Raw genomic sequence first — 18,043 nt, 5'->3', positions numbered from 1 at the left:
CTTTCCAGGGCACTGGGGCTGCCCAGAGACTCTGCTCTCAGCCCACAGAAAGGCCTCTGACCCTGCCTCTCCGTGGGGCAACACGGGCACCCACTCTCGGGGCCTAGGAAGAAATCTCTTGCCCAGTAGCTGCGCGCACTGACCAGGAGACCGGGTAAAATGGCCGCCCCGCTTGTCTTTCTTTGTTTGGGTTTGGCGCGAGTGTTAGCTTGTATTGCCCGGGTTGCCACAGGATCAGTTTTTCCTCAGCTTGGATCTCCGCGCCACAGCCTGGTTCGGCCGTTTGTGTCGCTGCCTGGATCTATTCACCCCCTTTGCCCGCCTCAGTTTCTATATTCACAGTTATCAGAGAAAGCCGCCCTGTTTAGGTTAGTGAGGAACGCGGAGCATTTCCTATTCCCTATTTCCTTTGGGGTTTGGTTATATATTTAGCCAATTTTTCACTCGACCATACCTTTGGGTGTATTGCAAAGCATCTGGAGGCTCCAAGTATAGGTTTTTCTGTTTCTGGTTGAAGATCTTGTTGAGTTTTGGGAGAGATTTATCGGTATCGCTTCCTACCCCGCCATTACTCTGACGTCATCCCACATGATCTTATCAATGGACGCAGAAAAGGCTTTCGATAAAATACAACACAATTTTATGTTTAAGACTCTCAACAAAATGGGTATAGAAGGAAAATATCTCAACATGATAAAGGCCATATATGAAAAACCATCAGCTAACATCATATAAAATGGCACAAAACTGAAGGCTTTCCCCCTTAAGTCAGGAACAAGACAGGGTTGTTCACTCTCTCCACTGTTATTTAATGTGGTACTAGAGGTTCTAGCCAGAGCAATCAGACAAGACAAAGAAATAAAAGGCATTCATATCAGAAAAGAAGAAGTAAAGGTATTACTTTTTGCAGATGATATGATCCTATACATCGAAAACCCCAAAGAATCCACAAAAAGACTACTAGAAACAATCAGCCAATACAGTAAGGTCGCAGGATACAAAATTAACATACAGAAGTCAATAGCCTTTCTATATGCCAACAATGAAACAATTGAGAATGAACTCAAAAGAATAATCCCCTTCACGATTGCAACAAAAAAAATAAAATACTTAGGAATAAACATAACAAAGAATGTAAAGGACTTATATAATGAAAACTATAAACCATTGTTAAGAGAAATTGAAAAAGATATAATGAGATGGAAGAATATACCTTGTTCTTGGCTAGGAAGAATAAATATAATCAAGATGGCTATATTACCCAAAGCAATATACAAATTTAATGCAATTCCCATCAAACTTCCAATGACATTTTTTAAAGAAATAGAGCAAAAAATCATCAGATTTATATGGAACTATAAAAAACCCCGAATAGCCAAAGCAATCCTAAAGAAAAAGAATGAAGCTGGGGACATTACAATACCTGACTTTAAACTATATTATAGGGCCACGACAATCAAAACAGCATGGTATTGGCAGAAAAATAGACACTCAGACCAATGGAACAGAATAGAAAGTCCAGAAATAAAACCACATATATATAGTCAAATAATTTTTGATAAAGGGGCCAAGAACATACAATGGAGAAAAGAAAGCCTCTTCAATAAATGGTGCTGGGAAAACTGTAAAGCCACATGCAAAAGAATGAAACTGGACTACAGTTTGTCCCCCTGTACTAAAATTAACTCAAAATGGATCAAAGATCTAAACATAAGACCTGAAACAATTAAGTACATAGAAGAAGACATAGGTACTCAACTCATGGACCTGGGTTTTAAAGAGCATTTTATGAATTTGACTCCACAGGCAAGAGAAGTGAAGGCAAAAATTAATGAATGGGACTACATCAGACTAAGAAGTTTTTGCTCAGCAAGAGAAACTGATAACAAAATAAACAGAAAGCCAACTAAATGGGAAATGATATTTTCAAACAATAGCTCAGATAAGGGCCTAATATCCAAAATATACAAAGAACTCATAGAACTCAACAACAAACAAACAAACAATCCAATAAAAAAATGGGAAGAGGACATGAACAGACACTTCTCCCAGGAGGAAGTACAAATGGACAACAGATATATGAAAAGATGCTCATCTTCTTTAGTTATTAGAGAAATGCAAATCAAAACGGCAATGAGATACCACCTCACACCTGTTAGATTAGCTATTATTAAAAAGACAGGTAATAGCAAATGTTGGAGAGGCTGTGGAGAAAAAGGAACCCTCATACACTGTTGGTGGGAATGTAAAGTAGTACAACCATTATGGAAGAAAGTATGGTGGTTCCTCAAAAAACTGCAAATAGAACTATCTTATGACCCAGCAATCCCTCTACTGGGTATATACCCCAAAAACTCAGAAACATTGATACGTAAAGACACACGCAGCCCCATGTTCATTGCAGCATTGTTCACAGTGGCCAGGACATGGAAACAACCAAATAGCCCGTCAATAGATGACTGAATAAAGAAGATGTGGCACATATACACTATGGAATACTACTCAACCATAAGAAATGATGACATCGGATCATTTACAGCAAAATGGTGGGATCTTGATAACATTATACGAAGTGAAATAAGTAAATCAGAAAAAAACAGGAACTGCATTATTCCATATGTAGGTGGGACATAAAAGTGAAACTAAGAGACATTGATAAGAGTGTGGTGGTTACGGGGGTAGGGGGGAAAGGGAGAGTGAAAGGGGGAGGGGGAGGGGCACAAAGAAAACTAGATAGAAGGTGACAGAGGACAATCTGACTTTGGATGATGGGTATGCAACATAATTGAAAGACAAGATAACCTGGACTTGTCGATCTTTGAATATATGTAACCTGATTTGATGTCGCCCCATTAAAAGAATAAAATTATAATTAAAAAAATATATATAAATGTATGTTGTATCTTATTGAATGCCTCTTTTGCATCTATTGATAGGATCATATGATTTCTGTCCTTTGTTTTGTTGATGTGATGTTTTACATTGATTGATGGCAGATGTTGAACTATCCTTGTGCTCCTGGAATAAATCCCACTTCATTGTTATGTCTTATTTTATAATGTATTGTTTTATTTGATTTGCTAGTATTTTGTTTTGGTTTTTGCATCTGTACTCATCAGTGATATTGCTCTGTGGTTTTCATTTTTGTATTGTCCTTTCCTGGTTTTGTTATTAGGGTTATGCTGGCCTCATAAAATGTGTTACAGAGTATTGCTTCTTCTATAATTTGAAGACTTTGAGAATGATAATTACCAAATCTTCTTTGCATGTTTGATAGAATTTACTAGTGTAGCCATCTGGTACTGAATTTTATTTTAGGGAAGATTTTTGATAGTTGTTTCTATTTTCTCCCTGCTTATAAGTCTATTTAGGTTTTTCACATCTTTGTGACTTAGGTTGGGAAGATTGTATAGTTCTAGGCACTTATCCATTTCTTCTAGATTGTTAATTTGATGGTATATAATTTTTCATAGTATTCTGGTATGGTCCTTTGTATATCTGTGATATCTACGGTAATTTCTCCTCTTTCATTTTGGGTTTTGTTTATATAAGTCATTTCTCTTTTTTCTTTAGTGAGTCTAGCCAGGGGTTGTCAGTTTTATTCATCTTTTAAAAGAACCAGCTCTTTGTTGTAGTAATTTTTTATATAGTTTTTCTGCTCTCTATTTGACTTAGTTCTGCTCTAATTTTTACTATTTCCTCTGATGACTCTGGGTTGCCTTTGTTCTTTTTTTTTATAGTTACTTCAGATGTGATGTTAGATTGTTTACTTAGGATCTCTCCTTTTCTTGATATAAGCCTGTAATGATATAAACTTCCTTCTTATTACAGCTTTCGCTGCATCCCAGAAATTTTGATATGTTGTGTTGTCATTTTTGTTTGTCTGTATATATCTTTTGATCTCTGCTTTTATTTCTTTTTTGACCCAGTCATGACATACTTTTAGAAGTATGTTGTTTAATTTCCACATTTTTGTCAGTTTCTTTACTTCCGTTTTGCCATTGAATTCTAATTTCAAAGCCAGTCAGAAAATTGCTTTGTATAATTTTATTATTCTTGAATTTGTTGAGGTAAGTTTTGTGGTCCAACATATGATCTATTGTTGCAAATATTCCATGTACACTGGAAAAATATATAATTTGATGTTCTTGGATAAAATGTCCTATAAATATCTATTCTGTCCATTTGGTCTAGTGTATAATTTAAGGCTGATATTTCTTTATTGATTTTCTGTTGGATGATCAATCTATGGCCATCAATGGTGTGTTGAGATCTCCCAAGTATGACTGTGTTTTTATCTGTTTCTGTTTTTAGATCAGTTAGTTGTCTTATATATTTTGATGCTTCCCAATTTGGTACATACATACAAAGAAGTCTTTTGTCTTCTTTATATTGTGTCCCCTTTATCATTATGAAATGTCCATCTTTGTCTCTTGTTGCTTTTGTTGTTTTGAAGTCAGCCTTGTTCAATATTAGTATGGCTACACCTGCTTTTCTTGGGTATTATTTGCTTGAAGAATTGTTTTCCAACCTTTCATTTTGAGTTTATTTTTTCCTTTCAGTTTAGCTGTGTCTCTTGATGGTAACATATGGTTGGGTTTTGATTTTGATCCTATCTGCTACTCTGTGTTTCTTTATTGGTGGGTTCAATCCTTTTACATTTAAGGTAATTATTGACACTTGAAAATTTCCTATAGCCATTTTACATTTTGTTTTCTGATAGCTCTGTGTCTCCATTGGTTCTTCAATCTTGTGTTTCTGTCAGTTGTTTTTGTTTGGTAGTATTCCATACTTCTTTCTCCTGTTTCTTCTTTTTTTAAGCTGTTTGTTTCAGTAGTGGCTTTTTCATGGCTAGTTGTTAAAAGAAAAAATTTCACATGTATAAGGCTCCTTTTTCTTATGAGTGCTTCTGCACTCCATCTTTCTTTGCTGCTGCAGATCTGTATCCTCTTCCCTTTTCTGTCTTTGTTGTCACAGATTATCCTTGTTTTTACTGTAACCTTGTTGACACTTTTACTTGTAGTTTTGATTTGTTTTGTTCTTTGTATCTAGTTGAATGATTAATCCCCTTGAATATTTCCTGCAGTGGGGATTTTCTGGGATAAATTCCTTCAGCTTCTGTATGTCTGGAAAAGTTTCTATTTCTCCTTCATATTTGAAGGAGAATATTGATGGATATACTATTCTTGACTGGTAATTCCTCTCTTTCAGCACTTTAAATGTTTGGGCTTGCTCTCTTCTGGCTTGTAGAGTTTCTGCTGAGAAGTCTGATGATAATCTAATGGGTCTTCCTTTATATTTTATGTTCTTTTTTCCCTAGCTGCCTTGAAGATTCTTTTTTTGTCATTGATTTTTGACAACTTAATATATTATGCCTTGGAGTAGGTCTTTTGGGTTGAGGTAACTTGCATTCTGCTTGCTTCTTGGATTTGAGGCTCTAACTCTTTCCATAAGCTTGGAACATTCTCATCAATTATTTGTTTTTATAGGCTCTCTATTCCCTTCTCCCTCTCTTCTTCTTCTGATATACCCATTATTCTTATGTTGTTCTTTTTGATGGAGTCAGACAATTCCTGTAGAACTCTATCATTTTTAAATTTTTATTTGTGAGTCTCTCTCTTCTCCCTGTAGCATCTCTGGTTGCCTGTCTTTGGTGTCTCTGGTTCTCTCTTGTATCTGGCCTGTTCTATTAACTATACTTGCCATCTCAATTTTCAATTCATGTATTGAGTTCTTCATCTCTGTTTGGTCCATTGTTAAAGTTTCAATCTTCTTGGTGAAGTACTCATTTTGTTCATTCATTTGTTTTTTGAGCTCATTAATTCTCCTATCAGTGTTTTCTTGCATCTCATTAAGTATTTTCAGAGCACCAATTTTGAATTCTCTATTGTTTAACTCCATTTTCCCATGTGATTGTGATTGCTTTCTCAAGATTTTTAATTTTCTTTCTGAACTATATCTTTTTCTTGTGTAACCATGGTATTTGATTTTTTTCTTCATTTAGTCCATTTGGTGCATGAGTCTTTCAGGCAAACATGTAAGCCCTCCTGGGGTTTCTTCCCTGTGTTTTAGCTTTTCAATTTGTTGAAATTTCAAGGAATGATATCAAGGATATATCTCATGCTGCCATTACTCTGACATAATTCCCTTTAACATTTATTAAGGTACTATTCTAAACAAACACTATTCTCTTCCAAAGAGGAATTCTAGTAGCAGTTTCTTTAATATGATAATATTTTTCTACCTAGTAAGCTATAGAAATACCACCTAGACTGTAAATTACTAGAAACCAGCAATGACCTACTTGGGATATGCTTTGTATTAACCACATGGAACCAGGAAGAAAATGTGTATCTATGCTGTCAGCACCACCTGTGTTCCCATTTTCAAACCACCGTTTCCTGTAGCAGAAACTCCAGCTACCCTTCTTTTGCTCAGAAATAGAGTGAGGCCTCTCAGGATGTTGATATCAGACCAAGGCTATTCTGTTATTTAAGGGTCCACAGGCCTCATTCTTCATTCTCAAAGAAATTCTTTAACAGCTAGTTTGGTCCATTCTCCCCACACACCCTCTACTGCCAGACTCTTAGAGAGAGCTAAGTAGGCTGGTTGAGAACCCCTACCATGAAGTATTTCTGAAGAGTATTTTGCACGAGTCTCCACATTTTGGTCCTCTACTCTATTGACTGTGGTTTAAACATGATAATTTGGCCTATAGCCATTCCTCTAAGAAAATGCAGGAGGGATTTTTTTTTCTAATTAGTGAAGCTCTGCTGCTACAGAAACACAAAAGTTTCTCTTTCTTTTCAAGTCCTCAAACTTTAGTCTTTAAGGGAGATAAAGAAGAAAACAAAAATGAATCTGAGAAACAAAATGTAGCTTGTATTTTACCCCAGGAGATACTGAGATACTAATGTAATGGTCTGAAAATGCCAGATCTCTTTCCTGCCTTTCATGTGGTTCTTTCAGCATGGCTGCTTGTACAATGCACATCTACTAGAAGAAATCAACCATCTTCAAGAGATACCTTCTTGTTGGTGGCAATTTCCCTCAGAATTAGGGGTGGGGGAAGAATGCTTACAAACTGTACTAATTTAAGATCTGAGCCCATCCAAATAAAAATTTTTACAGAATTCACAGCTTCCAGAAAAATCCCTTATGCTGGCCTAGCCCACTTAGCATTGTGCCCCCAGTACCATTTCTCCTATTCTTCCATGGACAAGTCTTGTCACATGGCTGCCCAGCTAAGGACTACATGTCTCAGCTTCCCTTCTAGCAGGTATGGCCCTTGACAGGTTCTGGTCTATGAGAGGTGCTCAGATTCTACCCTCCTGTCTTTGTTGTCATGGTTGTTGGACTGGGAGTAACATGAAGGACCTTCCCCTGTGCTTCAAACATCTAGATGCCTCTGCAACAATGAGAACTCTTTGTTTGAAGAAGTGGCCTTGGCATATGGGGAGAGCCCCAGGAACCCACGGGCAGGTGTCAGCTTTTTATTTAACTGAGCAAAGCTAGACTTGCTGAGGCAGCTTTTTGCCAATCTACCAAGGACTTTTCCTTTCAGTTGAATTATTTAAGTTTTTATACTATTCATGTTATCATAGACATAACAATTTTATTTTTTTTATTTTGTTTGTTTGTTTGTTTATTTATTTATTTAGTGAGAGGAGGGAAAGCAGAGACAGACTCCCACATGTGTCCCAAGCAGGATCCACCTGGCAAGCCCCCTAGAGGGTGATGCTCTGCCCATCTGGGGCCCTTGCTCTGTTGTATCTGGAACCATTTTTCTAGTGCCTGAAGAGGAAGGCATAGAGCCATCCCCAGTACCCGGGGCCAACTTGCTCTAATCTAGCCTTGGCTTCAGAAGGGGAGAAGAAGAGACACAGAGAGAAGAGGGAATAGAGAAGCAGATGGGCGCTTCTCCTGTGTGCCCTGACCGGGAATCAAACCCAAGACATCCACACGCCAGGCCAATGCTTTACCACTGAGCAAAACAGCCAGGGCAGACATAAATATTTTAGAACACAGTCATGAAGAATGGCAGTAAGTTGTACTGTTCAACTTTAACCCACATCAACATGCTTTGTGTGACTTAGTGAGAGTGCACGGTAGCACCCAGGAATTGGACTTTGAAATAAAAATGCTTTATAATGATAGATATTAAGGAGTTTCTTACTGTTAAATTCTGGGATGACAATCGGAATAAGGATGAATATATTCCTGAGAGCCTGGACAAATGTTATTTTAAAAAAAATGATTCTGAGGAACAAGAAGGTTCTGTACAGTTTGGTTTGAGTCTTGACAAGAGACAGTGCTGACATTACATCATATTTGGTCTCATCACATTATTAACCACTTTGAATTTTTCAATAATAAAAGTGAAAAATGTGTTAAAATTACTGTACTCATTATAGATGTGAAGTGACCCCTAAACCCTCAGGCCCCACTATTTCATTCTAAGTCTGAAGTCTTTGGTAAACTGGTGCTGCTTTGGCTCAGGCCTCATTATGCCTTGATGGATTACTGCAGTAATGGCTTCTTCCCATAACTAATTTCTCTTTCTTCTTTCTCTTCCCTGCCCTAGTCTCCACACCACTGAATTTTCTCTCTGAAATACAAAGCTGATCATGTTACTTTTTTCCATCTAAAACTATTAGTTCTCATCACTTACAGGATAATCCAGAACAAGACCCAGCTGTATCTACTTTGCCCTCTGCCTGAAATATCTTTCTTTTATCTGCTTGGGTAATTTCTATTTATTTTTCAAAATCCAGTTTGTCACATCCTCTGTAATGCTCTTTCTGATTCCCTGAGAAGCGCTAATCATTGCCTCCTCTTTGTTATTTTGTTCATACCTGTTTTGCACCTATCACCCTACACAATCTAGTATAATTAGTTACTTACAGGACAAAGAAAATGCCTTATTTTTGTTTCTGTGTACTCAGTATCTAGCACAATGTTGGAACATAGTAGAACCTCAATAAATGTTTTGTCAAACTAAGCATAGTATTTTAAAAATTAGTAATATTCATTTGTAAATACAAATCAACATATTAATAAAACCTTTTTTTCCACCAGTATTTAGTCAACCTGGTGTGTTGAAAAGAGCATGCTATAAACCAGCTGTGGGAGCTGTTTTTGACATGCTGTATTCCCTGCCTCTAACGGCAGGAGAGGGGAGCTCTACTTGTGTATGGATTGAATTGTGTTTCCCCCAAAGTTCCTATGTTGAAGCCCTTAAAATATGACTTTATTTGGAGACAAGATTTTTATAGAAGTAGTCAAGATAAAATGAGGTAATTAGAGTGGGGTTATGGGCTGAACTGTGTCCTCTAAAATTCATATGTTGAAGCCCTAGCCCCCTGTACCTCAGAATGTGACTGTATTTGAAGAGAGGGTCTTAAATGAGGTGATCAAGTTCAATGAGACCATTAAGGTGGGCCCAAGTTCAACCTTACTAGTGTTCTGATAAGAAGAGGAAATCTAGACATGCAGAGAGACAGGGATGTGCATGCACAGAGGACACAGCATGTCATGGCCATCTGGAAGCCAAGGAGAGAGGCCTCCAAGAAAGCCAACCTTGCTGACACCTTGATCTTGGAATTCCAGAGTCCAGGACTGTGCTAAAATAAATTTCTGTTAATCCCCCCAAGTCTGTGATAGTTTGTTATAGCAGCCCTAGAAAACTAATTACAGGTTGGTCCTAACCAACATGACTAATGCAGTCAGAAGAAGGTGAAATTAGAACAGAGATGCCCATGGAGGGAAGACAATGTGAAGAAATATAAGAAGACAGCCATCTATAAACCCAGGAGAGAGTTCTGCCCCAGATCCTTCCCTCACAGCCCTCAGAAAGAACCAATCATACCAACACCTTGATCTTGGACTTCCAGCCTCCAGAGCTGTGAAACAATACTTTCCTGCTGTTTTAGCCACAAGTTTGTGGTACTTTGTTGCAGCAGCCCTAGGAAACTAGTACACCTTCACCTTTGTAACCTTTTATTAGCATTAGCATTTTTTATTAATTACATACCAACTGAATCACAGAAAACCAACTGAATCATAGTACACCCACTGAATCACAGACTAACTCTAGAAAGACCTTCACTAGCTCACCCTTTACATTTTACATATGATAAAACAGCCACAAGCAAATAAAAGGCTGCCTCTGCTGGGTAGTTCTCAATGACTGAGCTGAGATCCTGACAGGACTTTTCTCATGGTGCCTTGTTTTTGCTTCTCCTGTCTCTCCATAGCTCCCAGGAGCCTGCTTCATATTCAAAAACTGGTTTAGGAAAGTGCATACTTGGGCCTCAAAGTAACTTAGATGTGTAAGAGCACCTGTACATTTCTTGAGAGTGTCCTGAGTCAAGTGTACGAGCATAAGCCTTATTGCCTGCCAAGACTTTGCACTGCATGAAAGAAATTGCTGTTAAACCGCATTAATAAGAGTAAAGAGAGATCTTCCTCTTTTTTGAGATGGGCCAGGGTAAAACATTTGATGCCCTGCTGTAACTCTAAGAGGCTATGATGACAGAGAGGGCTGTGCAGGATTAAAGGCCACTGTTTCCTCAGTCCCAAGGAAAAACAACAACACATTTTTACTATGAGTCATAGAGCATTTTAAATGTGTTATCTTTTCCACTAGTACCTACAAGGCTTCCAGGGTCAGACAGGTCAGCTCCGTCACTTGCTCTATGTGATCTTTTCAGATTTATATTTCCTCATCTGTAAAGTAGGGATCGTAATACTACTTGGTTGCTATAAGGATTAAGTGAGATGCTACATAACTGGCATAAGTAAACAATGAAGACCTATCAGTTATTATTTTAGAGAAAGAATCTAAGTCTTAGGTTAAGTAACTTATCTTTGTAAATAAAATGGGCAGAATGGATCTAAGATCTCTGGAGCCGTGTTCTATAAACTCTAAATCATATAACACCACTGATTTGGTCCCACCAGCACATTCTGAATGACTATGGGCAAGAAGAGAGGTCTGAATTGCAGGATAGCCTATGAATATAGTTTGTGTGCGAGGTGGGCAAGCAACCAGACACATTTAGTAGGTAGACAGGTGATTGACTCTGCCCTGGATGGCTGGGGAGGCAACATATAATGGGTTCGATTTACTAAGGAACTCTCAGAAGCAGACTGGGGATCAGGTGGGATTTTCCCAACAGTTCAGCTGGGAATACATCAGGAGAGTCACTGAGTGAAGATGCTATGCTGAAGGGCATACCCTGGCTGACTTTCCTTGTCCCACCATCCCTGGTCATCTGGAAATCCCTCCCTATAAACACCCAGTCAACTGTGGGCAGGAGTTTCCTTGGAGACTCCTAGTGGATGAAGAGGGGAGACTGTTAGGGCATAAGTAATCCTTTGCTAGGCCAGCACCCTGGTCCTCTGTGCCTGAAATAGGGACACAAAATATGTTGGTAAAAAGAGTAAGTGGCTATATTGTTTCCAGCTCTAAGTGGTTAGATGAGTTTACTTAATCAGCCCTGCATTTTTCTGATAACAGAATAATGGTGCTTTTTTTTTTTTTTCTAGAGAAAGAGCAATCAGAAGATCTAGGTTTAGTTGCTGATTCTATCATTTATAAGTTGAAGAAATTTGAGAAAGGTTAAATGCCATGAGCTTCCAGTTCCTCATCTGTAAAATGAGGATGGCACTGGTAAGGTTATTGTGAGATTATATAATGAAAGTATTTTTGCCACTGATAAAGTGCTACACCATTTATCATTATTGCCATACTTCCTAGTCCAGGTCTCAGCCAGAGAGCCAACTCCCTGGGTCCTCTCACCTACCGTGGGATCCACTGTCAACTCCATAGAAGTGGCCCTTCATTATATCCTGCTTTTCATTATTGAGCAAATGTTTTATGCCTTACTTTTATAACACACTTTTGGAGAGCAGATTATGTGCCATAGCTATTCCCAATTTCCTACAGCCTTGGCCAGTGGTTCTCAAACTTTTTGAAGTCAGGGTGCATTTAAAATTCTACAAATAATTGTAAGTGCACTATTTACAAATTTCTGAGAAATATGTTATAATAATTAAGTCAAATATTAAAGAAAAAAATATAAAGGTCCAAGCATGCTTTTATGGTAATTAAACAAAATAAATACGACAAAATTAAATTTATTCTGACATTAAAAAATCCTTTTATGTTACATTTTTTTGTTATGCTTTTTAGAATTTGTAAAAAAGAGGAGTTAAAAAGTAAAAAAAAAAAACACAACAAAAAAGTTATCTTTTTATACATATAGATACATTCTTAGTAAGATTTAGTAAATTCAGCAGGTCCCAGCTTGAATGTGTTAAGTTTTTTCATTCTTGTGTTTTTGAGAAATGTGAGCCTGATGTTCTAACTATTTCTTCAATGTTTGGGCATATGTCTGAAAGGCAAACTCTTATTTCCTCATCAATACATTGAAGAATTCCTCTCTTTTTACTCTTAATTGTGTTGAGTGCAGAAAACCCCCACCATACATATCATCTTAACTTTACACCAAACAAAGGATAGAAGAAACTTGCCTCTAGTCTTTCCGGGGAACGTAAGGGGTAGTGTAAACAATCCAGCACCATACTTAACAGCCTTTTGCAACTTAATCAGGCAAGTGATGTGGGGGGTTGGGCACACTGTCAACTTACAGCCAATTTCCCACACCTCTGTTTCCCAAAAATCTAAACTCCAAAAACCCTGTTGGTTTTTTGGTCCCTAACAGGCACATATTTCTCTGGAATACCATAGGGCACACCTGGAAATCTTCTAGGGTGCACCAGTGCACCCTGGCGCACACTTTGAGAACCACTGGCCTAGGTGATCAATAAATATTTATGATGGTGTAGAACTGTGCCACCATTAGTGGAACAAGGATGGGGGAATCAGTACCTGCCACCTGCACTCCCTCACCCAGCCACCTGTGCTGACCAAAGCCAAGGCTGGAGGAGAGAAGAATCACGACTCAGAAACATGGGCTCTCAGTCTGCCTCCATCAATTCTTATTGGTTTCCTCAACTGTGAACTGAAATAATAATGCCACCCTGGCTGTTATGAGCGGAGAGCACTCCCTGAATGCACGTGAAGGGCTTTTATAAACTATAGAGAAAATGTTAAGTATCGTGATCAAGGTGAAGGCCACGGCTATAGGAACAGAGTGATTGGCCCATATGGGGCTTGAGCCCATATCATTAATGTGGCACACTAGCCACCACTCACCTGGGGAATATGACCTGCATCTGGACCCTGGGATGAAGGTCTGGGAATGGTTGCTTATGGGGTTGCTCGCGGTGCAGATGTAGACATTGTCAGCATGTTGAGGGTCAAGGGTGAGATATAGAAGGTGAGAATTGTTGGCTGTGCTCAGCAGGTGGGTGTCTGCTTCCTTGCTCCAGCTGTAAGCCACATGGTCCCCCTTCTCCACCATGCAGGCCAGCATCAAGCTGCATTTCCCATTCTCCTGGGTCCAGTTCAGCACCTTAATTTCCGGAGTGGAGACCTGCTCTGTCAGGAGGGGGGAGAAGGGAATCGTCACTGAAATGAGCCCCCTAAAATTTTGACTTTACTTTTTTGTTAGAAGAAACTGTAACCTAGTGGTATTTTCCCTCCCGGGGGGTTTCCAAGTGTGACTTATTTCTACTAGGGACCTCTGTTCTGCACCATCTTTCTCTTCCCACATACTCCTTTTTAGGACAACCTTGGGATAAAATAGGGAAGAAAAAATTGTCTTTCAGTTCTCTCCCACCAACATTGCTAGGATTTCCATGTCTTTCCTCGTGTCCTTGATCTTGATTGTTCTCTTGTATTCTATCTGTGGAGTTTGCTGTCAACAAATCCCCCATAAGTTTAACTGTCATTGGCTAAAGTGTCACCATCTCTTTGGCCTAAAAGAATGACTTTATAGTGGTAGAATTTCATTGTGTGTATGTGTGTGTGTGTGTTTTCACTGCTTTAATATATCTGAATTAAGGATAACCATAGGTCTCACTGACCTATTTTACTCTAAAACCATGAAGTAGACAAGAGGAAGGAAACTGTGTTATTTATTTAGCAACTACTATAAGAGGGGCACTATGCTGGAGTTTTATATTTATTACATTCTTTAATCTTCTCAAAAACCTTCTCAACAATTACAACCTTAGTCATAATTATTTGCATTTTATAGATGAGGAAACTGAGTCCCAGAAAAGTGAAGTACCTTACATAAAGTCACTCAGCTTATAAACAGTCAAGCTGAGATCTAAACCTAGGTCTGTCTAACTCAAAAATCGAGCCTCTTCCTTTGACTTGAGAAAATAATACCATGGTTGCAGAGACCATATTTTCTAAGGTAAGAATTTGATCACAAAATGTGACTGTGACAAGATGTTACAAAGGCAGTGAAGTGTTCTGGAAAACACATGATATATAATCTCCATGCCCATGGCAGCCTAAGCCAGGACCATTACGGGAGTGGTCATCACTCCTTGGTATGAGCTGGAGGACGGTAAGAATTCTGTGTAAGCTGTTTGAAGGAAAGGGAATGCTAGGGCCAGGGGAAGGGTGAAAAGGGTATTGCTCTGTCTCCTTTAGGTACCTGAGGATTTCAAAGAAATGCTGGAGTGTGAGTGGGACTTCCTTTTCTATCCTTAGAGATAAGGAAGCTACTGTGAAGAAGCAGGACAACTCACATGGCAGTCAGGATCCCTGGGAATTCAAGGGAATCTCTGGGCCTAAAAGATACAAACCGAGTGCATTCAAGAAGGCCTTAAAAAGGCTCAAAAAAGCACTTGCCTTAGATTCAGATGGACCTACATCCTAGTTTAATTCTGCAACCAAGCATATTATAACCAGAGTCCTTGTTTAAATGAGAAAAAAGATGCCTCTCCCCCAAGTAAGTTGCAATGCGATGCCAGGGCGCAGGCCTAGGAGAGTTTTGTGTGGGCTGAGTTTCAGCTCTTCTTCTCTCATGACCCTAACGCAGTGAGCCACCTACACAGATGTGTGAAAGCATGTGCAAACCACTCTGGATTTCAGTGGCCTCATCTATAAGAGAGAGGTGGGTTTGATCCGTGGTCTTCAAACTTTTTAAAAATCAGGAAAAAAAATTCCCACCTTTGTTCCAACAAATTTTTATTTGCAAACTGAGACTCTTAGGACTCTAGACCTTTTAGCCCACAGGTACCTGAGCTCCTTTCCTTATGGAAATATGGTTATGGGTGACTAATGTTAATCAGCCCCCATCACTGTCCAATTTGGATAAAGAAGATTTGTGAACCTTTAACACTTCCTCCTAAAGGACAGTTCAAATATCTCCAGGTTAAGTGATCTTTCAAGTTGCTCCCAATTCTGAATACACTTTGCTTCCGAGAGAGGCCTACGTTCTTAGGGAAGGGACCATTTTAGTCCTCCAATGTGAAGAAGCCACCATTATTACCGTAGAGCTTCAGCTGCACACAAAAGTGCTGGACTGAAACATTTTCTTCCAGGGTCATAAAGTACCAGCCCTCATTCTCTTTCTTGCTTTCCAGGATCCCCAGCTTCAAGTTTTCCAGATAAAACTGATAGCCATGTTCCAGATAGCGTGGAGAGCCCCCTTCCGGCAGATCAAGAGACACGATTTTCTTTTCGACACTATTTCCTGGTGATTGTGCCTGAGTGACGATGATGTGGATGCTCTTGTTCATACTCTTACTTATTCCTTCAGATGTCAGGGGCAGCACCACACTGCTTCCCAACTGCCCAAGGATTGTTGGGCAATTCAGCAAGCCCTCACCTGTGGGAGGAAGAAAAGACAGTCCCTTATTATGGGGGGTTCTTTGAGAATCACATCTTGTCTGTGAGTCTCTCTTCTTTTTGGACCATTCCGGGGCTTGCTAGGCCTTAGTGGTCTATAAGATAGTTATGAGGGTCCTACTGTATTTGCAATATTTTAATGTAAATTTTAAAGTTACTTATTGTAGAGCTGTATAGACTAACTAGAACACTGTGTTTCTTTGATCTGGGAGGGAATTATATCAACTCAGATTGATAGTTAAGACACCAAAACCAGAAATTAAAAGACTTCCCTAATGTCACATAACCAGTAACTGTATCAGCATCCTAGTCTGTTAATTCTTCAACCAGACTTCTCACCAATAAATACAATGAAGGATGGAGAGAAACAGAAAGTATTCCTAAGGTCATGAACCCAGGAAACCAAGGTTACAAGAGCATAATCATTTCAGTGATGAGGAAAGAGAAAAGTCTAAGGAATGTGGAGTCAGGAAGGTTTGGAGTCTAGTGTTCAGACTGTGGTATCTTAGCCCTCCAAAAAAACCATAAGATAGTCAATCACACTGAGAGTGAGAAATTATTTTATTTTTCAAAAAAGCTGAGCCAACAACTAAAACACCTCCAAAATTTTCAAACCACTGTAAGAAATCCTACTGCTGACTATTTAACACTTCTCTCCTCAAACCCACAACCTCAGCTGATGAGCTTGCTTCTCATTTTACTGAAGAACTAGAAGAAACAAAAAGATAACTTCCACTAATATCACCACTGAATCAACCTATCTACTTGGATGGATTGTCTATGATTCCATGTAAGGTCAGCTTTCTCCTTCATGGAGCACTCACTTACTTCAGGGCTTTGCTCCTACAATTGCCCTACCCCTTGCTTCATTAGCTTTATTATGACACGATATGTCATGGGTTATTTTCACCAACACACAACATACCAACACATAATTTTATATAACTTTAAAAAATCCTCTCCTGATCCCAGGTCTATGCCCAGTCACCTCCCCATTCTCTGCTTCATTATTGCCAAGTCCTTTTATGTGTGTTTATATTTTCTGTCTCTATTTCTTGACCTATTTTTTCTTGTACACACTCTGAACAGGTATTCTTTCCTATTGCAAATTGGAACCACTCTTGTCAAGGTCACTGTATATTCCATGATACCAAGTTAATTATCCATCCTCATCTTGCTTTCTCAGGAGCACCTGACATAGTACATCACTTCCGCTTTGAAACACTATCTTCTTTTGTCTCTGGAACACCGCACGTTCTTAATGTTCTTTCTATATTATTGGCTGCTTATTTTTGACTCCTTGACTGGAACCTTCTGCTCTTAAAGATCTTTAGCTATTGAAACATCCCAGGACTCTGTACTCAGACATCTTCTCTTTCCCAGCCACACTCATCCAGTTGCATAATTCAATGTACTTCTGGAATGCTTACAGAGATATCTCTTTCATCCAAGCCCTTCACTGGACTTCTCAGTATTTGGAAGTTGAAATGGCATTTATAACTTAGCAAATGAACTTTTGACTCCATAGCTCCTTCTGCAAATAACATCACAATTCTCTTAAATTTCAGGGCAAAATACTGGAATCACCCTGACTCCTTTTTTCCTTATACTCCACATTTAGTCTATCAGCAATTCCTAGGATGCTTTCAAAGTATGTCTGGCATCCTAGCACATCCTAGCACATCAGGTTTGTTTCTACCACCATCATCATGGGCTTGGGCACTGCCATTGTCTTCCTACTAATCTTCTGCATCCATACAATGGACAAGGTAATCTTTTAAAACTATGTCAGATTTTTTTTTTAATGTTTTTAAACTTTCACAGCTTTCTAGCACCCATAGAATAAAAAATCGATAGTTCTTGTTCTGACTTCAGTGACTGAATAACCCAGTCCCTGGTACTGCTCTAACTCCATTTCTTTCCTTCTGTCTCTTCTCTTTGCACTCTGGACACACTGATTCTGGCTGTTTCTTCACTCAACAAAAACATTTCTAGCCTGACCAGTGGTGGCACAGTAAATAGAGCATCTACCCAAAATGCTGAGGTCTCTGGTTTGAAACACTGAGTCCCCTGGCTGGAACATGGGCTCACTGGCTTGAGTATGGGGTTGCTTGCTTGAACCCAGAGGTCACTGGCTTAAACCCGAGGTCTTTGGCTTGAGTGAGGAGTCACTGACTCAGCTTGAGCCTCCTGATCAAGACCCATATGAGAAACAAACAATGAACAACTAAAGTGCTGCAACTATGAGTTGATGCTTCTCATCTC

General features: G+C 39.0%; 1 protein-coding gene across 1 annotated transcript in view; it reads right to left on the bottom strand.

Moving 5' to 3' along the window:
- Nucleotides 1–18,043, bottom strand: part of SLAMF1 (signaling lymphocytic activation molecule family member 1) — a 68,238-nt gene that overhangs the window by 43,386 nt on the left and 6,809 nt on the right. The window contains exons 2-3 of the mRNA XM_066366076.1: nucleotides 15,420–15,758; nucleotides 13,223–13,507 (exon numbers count right to left, since the gene is read on the bottom strand). Of these exons, the coding sequence (XP_066222173.1) occupies nucleotides 13,223–13,507; nucleotides 15,420–15,758 (624 nt within the window). The remainder of the gene's footprint in view (nucleotides 1–13,222; nucleotides 13,508–15,419; nucleotides 15,759–18,043) is intronic.

The sequence above is a fragment of the Saccopteryx leptura genome, chromosome 2 (assembly GCF_036850995.1).
Source record: "Saccopteryx leptura isolate mSacLep1 chromosome 2, mSacLep1_pri_phased_curated, whole genome shotgun sequence".
NCBI classification, from domain to species: domain Eukaryota; kingdom Metazoa; phylum Chordata; class Mammalia; order Chiroptera; family Emballonuridae; genus Saccopteryx; species Saccopteryx leptura.
The sequence above is the reverse complement of the archived record's forward strand: the minus strand, read 5'-3'. Positions and strand labels throughout refer to the sequence as shown.